The 4,220-nt window shown below is 50.6% G+C and overlaps 1 protein-coding gene across 1 annotated transcript; it reads right to left on the reverse strand.

Moving 5' to 3' along the window:
* Nucleotides 1–798: 798 nt before the first annotated feature.
* Nucleotides 799–4,220, reverse strand: MPST (mercaptopyruvate sulfurtransferase). The gene is made up of 3 exons (XM_006025971.3): nt 4,025–4,220; nt 1,939–2,591; nt 799–1,226 (listed from the first exon to the last, which is right to left on the reverse strand). Exons 1-3 carry the CDS (start codon nt 4,051–4,053, stop codon nt 928–930), a joined length of 981 nt encoding a protein of 326 aa, XP_006026033.2. The 5' UTR covers nt 4,054–4,220; the 3' UTR covers nt 799–927.

Raw genomic sequence — 4,220 nt, forward strand, 5'->3', positions numbered from 1 at the left:
CTCTGGGGCAGCACATGCTCCCCCTTCCCCCCAGTATGTTGCCTGTGGCGCCTTCTCCCACCCCCCAAGACTTACCGGAGCTGCAGATGCTGTCCTCCCCACCTGGCTGCCACGTGCACATGCATGTAGCACCCCGAGTCCTGCTCCCTACAGTCCCACACAGCCCCTTGCAGGCTAGAACTGCCAGCCTGCAAGCAGGAACCCACGGTCCCCCATGTTTTTCTCCTTTAAAGGAGAAAGTCTGTGTTTTTCTGTGGCAAATGCAAAAACCAGACCCCTGGTCATCAGGATGGTGTTCCTCGTGAACAATAAATGTAGCTGTACCAACTAAATACACCTTGTGGAAAGGAACAATGTGAGATGTCTCCATACACTTCAGCTTAATATGAGCTGAGGTTGAGGCACTCCCTATAAGATGACCCCAGCTTATGTTTAGTTCAGCAGAAAGGCCCTGAAGTTTATTAAGGTGTATTTTTTATCATCATCATTCATTCAGACCTTATCTGACAAATATTTAAAAAAAAACAAGGGAGAGAGAGGATTTCAGGTTCCTGAACAATGATAAATACAAAATTAAATGAGAACACAGCACAGTCACCATCCCCGTGAAAGAAATTCAAGTCGATCCTCCCTCTCACCAAGTGCCAATCCAGATAGATCATGAGGCAAGCCTAAATCCATTAGTCAAGCATCCCATGACCAATACCTTCCCCCACCCTTCCAATAGGATGCTGTAAAAGGGCATCTTACATGTCCAGAGAAGTGAGCCAAGGGGGAAAGGAGCTAAAACCCACTGTATTTAGATTTGTAACTCAAGACTTTTACTTGATGGCAATATGATTTAAAAAATTGGAAAGGTTAAGAACATCTCTTACAAATCCTGTTCTAAGGCAATGTGTTTGCATGGTAGGGACAGGAATGGGCACTTTACACAATCTTCCCCTTCCCCTCTGATATGACGTCTTCAGGCTCTGCACGCATGTACCACTCCACCCAGGCACCATCATAGATGGCCACATCTGGTTTGCCACAGAGGTATGCTCCCAGGGCCACATGGCAGGCAGTGACTCCAGAGCCACATGTGGCTACCAGTGGCTTTGAGAGCTCCACCTTCTTCTCCTGGAACAAATTGTGAATCTCCTCAGGGGTCTTTTCGAAGCCAGTCTCTGTGAGGAAATCCACAAAGGGAATGTTCAGGGAACCTGGGATGTGACCAGGCTCAATTCCTGGAAGAGGAAGGAAAGCATTAAAGAAGATAGGAGTTAATCTTTATATTAAGGATGCTTCCAGCACAAAACCTCACTACTTAGCTCCATACACAGCAGCTCTCATTCTCAAGCCACCACATTAAGTATCTCACAGGGTTATCATGAGGATCAGTTCATGTCTGTACATGAAGTACTAATTATTTTTAAGGGGAAAGAGGTTGAGAGAGCAACCCCATCTCTCCCTTCTTTGATCTCCCAAAAGACTGTGTGCTGCTGCCTATAGAACATGAGACCCTACAATCATGTTAAGCCAGGGGTGGGCAATTACTTTGGGCGGAGGGCCGCTTAATGAGTTTTGGCAAGCCATCAAGGGCCGCATGACAGGCAGCTGCGAAAGATAAATATTAATTTTCTAAATTTTTTAGGGGCCCTGTGGGCCAGATAGAATGGCCTGGTGGGCCGTATCCAGGCCGCAGGCTGCATTTTGCCCACCCCTGTGTTAAGCTATATGGCTTCCTTCCCTTACAAAGGTCCTAAAATATCACTTTCAGCCAAGACCAAATTAGAGGTAAGGCAGAGATGAGTTTGAGGGGTGTCCTACTGAAACCCATCCTCAACACAAGCAAGTTTCCATCTTCAACCTGCAGATGGGAGCAGAAGCCATGGCTTTGGACTTGTGTCTTAACTAGACCCCATGCATGTTATGCTGATGGTCAAGTAAGTGCGTTACCATCTCTAGGTTCCACCTCTATCCCCCTGAATCGCCCAGCAGAGCGAGCATCCACCAGCTGGAAACAACGTGATTCCACGTTCTTCTTTATGTCCTCGTGGCTCTTCACCAGCGATTTGTCTAGGGAGGCGTGGAACTCAGCAGGAGCTGTCCGACTCTTGCCAGAGCTCAGCGGATACCCCTCTCGCTGCCAGTTCTTCAGGCCACCATCCAGAAGGGAAACAGCATCGTGCCCAAAGGCCCGGAACATCCACCAGACCCGGGGAGCAGAGAAGAGCCCCTGATCGCTGCCATCATACACAACCACGTGAGAGTCATTTCCCACACCCAGCTTGCCCACATACTCTGCAAAGTCATCTGTACTGGGCAACATATGGTCATATGGTGAGGTACGGTCACTGCACTGGTCAATGTCAAAGAAGGCTGCCCCGGGGATATGGCGCTCCTCAAATTCCCGCCGGGGATCACGCTTCATTTTCGGGAGGTACCAGGATGCATCTAGGAGCCTCACAGCCAGCCCAGGCTGTGGGGACTTGATGGCTTCTGACACCCATTTCGCTGACACCAAAGCACGGTAGAGGAACTGCTGTGACATTGCTCTCAACTCCTGACTGGGTTCAGCCAGTCCCTGTGGCTTATCTGAACTCTCCAAACTGTGAAGGAGGAAAATCATAGATTAGCAACAGAAAGGGTCATGGAGAACTACAGAAGGAAGATGCCAGACACCAAGCAAGCTCTTTGCACCAGGGAATCCTCTTTGTTATCTAGGCTTGCACAGCACTCAGCCTGATGAGCTCTGGAGGTGCCTATACAGTGTGTCAGAGCAGTCCTGCTGCTTGTTTAATTAGAGTGCATCAGCATGGTAATTACCACGCTCCAGCAGCCTCCAGTGACTCGTGTATTGGCATCCCCACGCTTCAAAATAGCGGTGGGGGTGATTTAATTAAAGCTCGCTCCACGACTGATACATGAGATACTCCGGGCGCTTTAATTAGAGCGGTTGTTGGAGCCACTCTAATTAAAGTGCTCCACCCCCCTGCAGAACACATGTATAAATGCCCCGGGACTCCCAGGGGTTGCAGTAATATGGATAATAAGCAAGGAGAGCTGGGTCCCTAGTTTACAAGTTATAACCCATCCTCTGCCATGCTTTATACTAGGGGTTCCTAGTTTCTCTGTGAAGAGACTATTTCAAAGCTCAGGACCCCACTTCTAGTCTGAACGGTGCCTTCTGCACAAGTGTGTATCTGGCACACTTCACTGACTCCCCTAGCACCTGCCCCTTCTGTGGACACCCTGGTTCATTCCCTCTTCAAATGCAACAGACTGCAGGCACTCCCCTGCCTCCTCAGGAACCTGCTCCTGAGGTTCTGCCTGCACTTCTCCCCGTTCCTTTTATGCACTCCCCATGCATGGCCCCATCAAATCCTATGCCCGCCTGGTCAACCTCCAGCTCCAGCCAGACTCGCTGCATCCAACAGACCACCAAGGAGTCTCTAGCCAGGGGAAGAGAACTCCAGTGACTGTGGGCCTGTTTTTCTCCACACATGTCTCCAGGCCGAGTTGCACTGGGTGGTGCCCCATCACCTCCTTTGATTCATTGGAGGGGCGGCAGAACCCGACTTTAGGGTGGCAGTGGCCAAAGGGGTAGAGGCACTTGTGGAGGGGGGTGCCAGCTCCACCCTCTGTAGCTCCGACTGGGTGGCGCTCCCCAAGGCAACTGCTGGCTGGCCTTCTCAGCTCTGTGTGCCCCCTCAGAGCCCTCCAGATCCACCTACCACCCTCACTCTTGCCCCTGTTACTTCATCTGTTACCCTCCCAGCAAGCAGGAGCCATGCACTTGGTGGCCTCCTTTGACTGAAGACAGGCTTGGTTCACAGCAGTAGGGAGGGAAGGCTAGGCCCAGGATGGAGTTAGCACTCAGGCTCTGACTGGCCTGTTAACACGGCTGGGCTTGCCCCAGCCTCCTCCCTGCTGGTGGGCACTGTGCCACCCCGAGGTGGGAATCTGCTGCTCTAGGCACAATGGACTTGTAACATGTCAATGGGAGTTATGGGCCTAGGTCCACCAAATAAACTATACTCACCCTTTATTAACAGGAGCCCCTTGTACCATGCTCCTAATTCCTTGGGGCGAATAATAATGAAAATGGGGACAGGAGTGGAGGTCAGAAGTTAATAACTAGCATGCTGAAGGGGGAACACTGAGAAAAGCACAACGGACAGCGTCCAAAGGCCCTCAAACAAGTCCAAGCAGCCAATGGACACTACCTAGTAATACTC

The sequence above is a fragment of the Alligator sinensis genome, unplaced genomic scaffold, assembly GCF_000455745.1.
Source record: "Alligator sinensis unplaced genomic scaffold, ASM45574v1 scaffold215_3, whole genome shotgun sequence".
Lineage (NCBI taxonomy): Eukaryota > Metazoa > Chordata > Crocodylia > Alligatoridae > Alligator > Alligator sinensis.

Bases quoted from the DNA above. Each gene is read 5' to 3' on its own strand.
- MPST (XM_006025971.3), bottom strand. From the start codon at position 4,053: ATGGTACAAGGGGCTCCTGTTAATAAAGG. The intron at 2,592-4,024 runs GTGAGTATAGTT...CCTCCTTCACAG, and splicing joins GGGGCTCCTGTTAATAAAGG to TTTGGAGAGTTCAGATAAGC. The intron at 1,227-1,938 runs GTAACGCACTTA...TTCCTCTTCCAG, and splicing joins AGAGGTGGAACCTAGAGATG to GAATTGAGCCTGGTCACATC.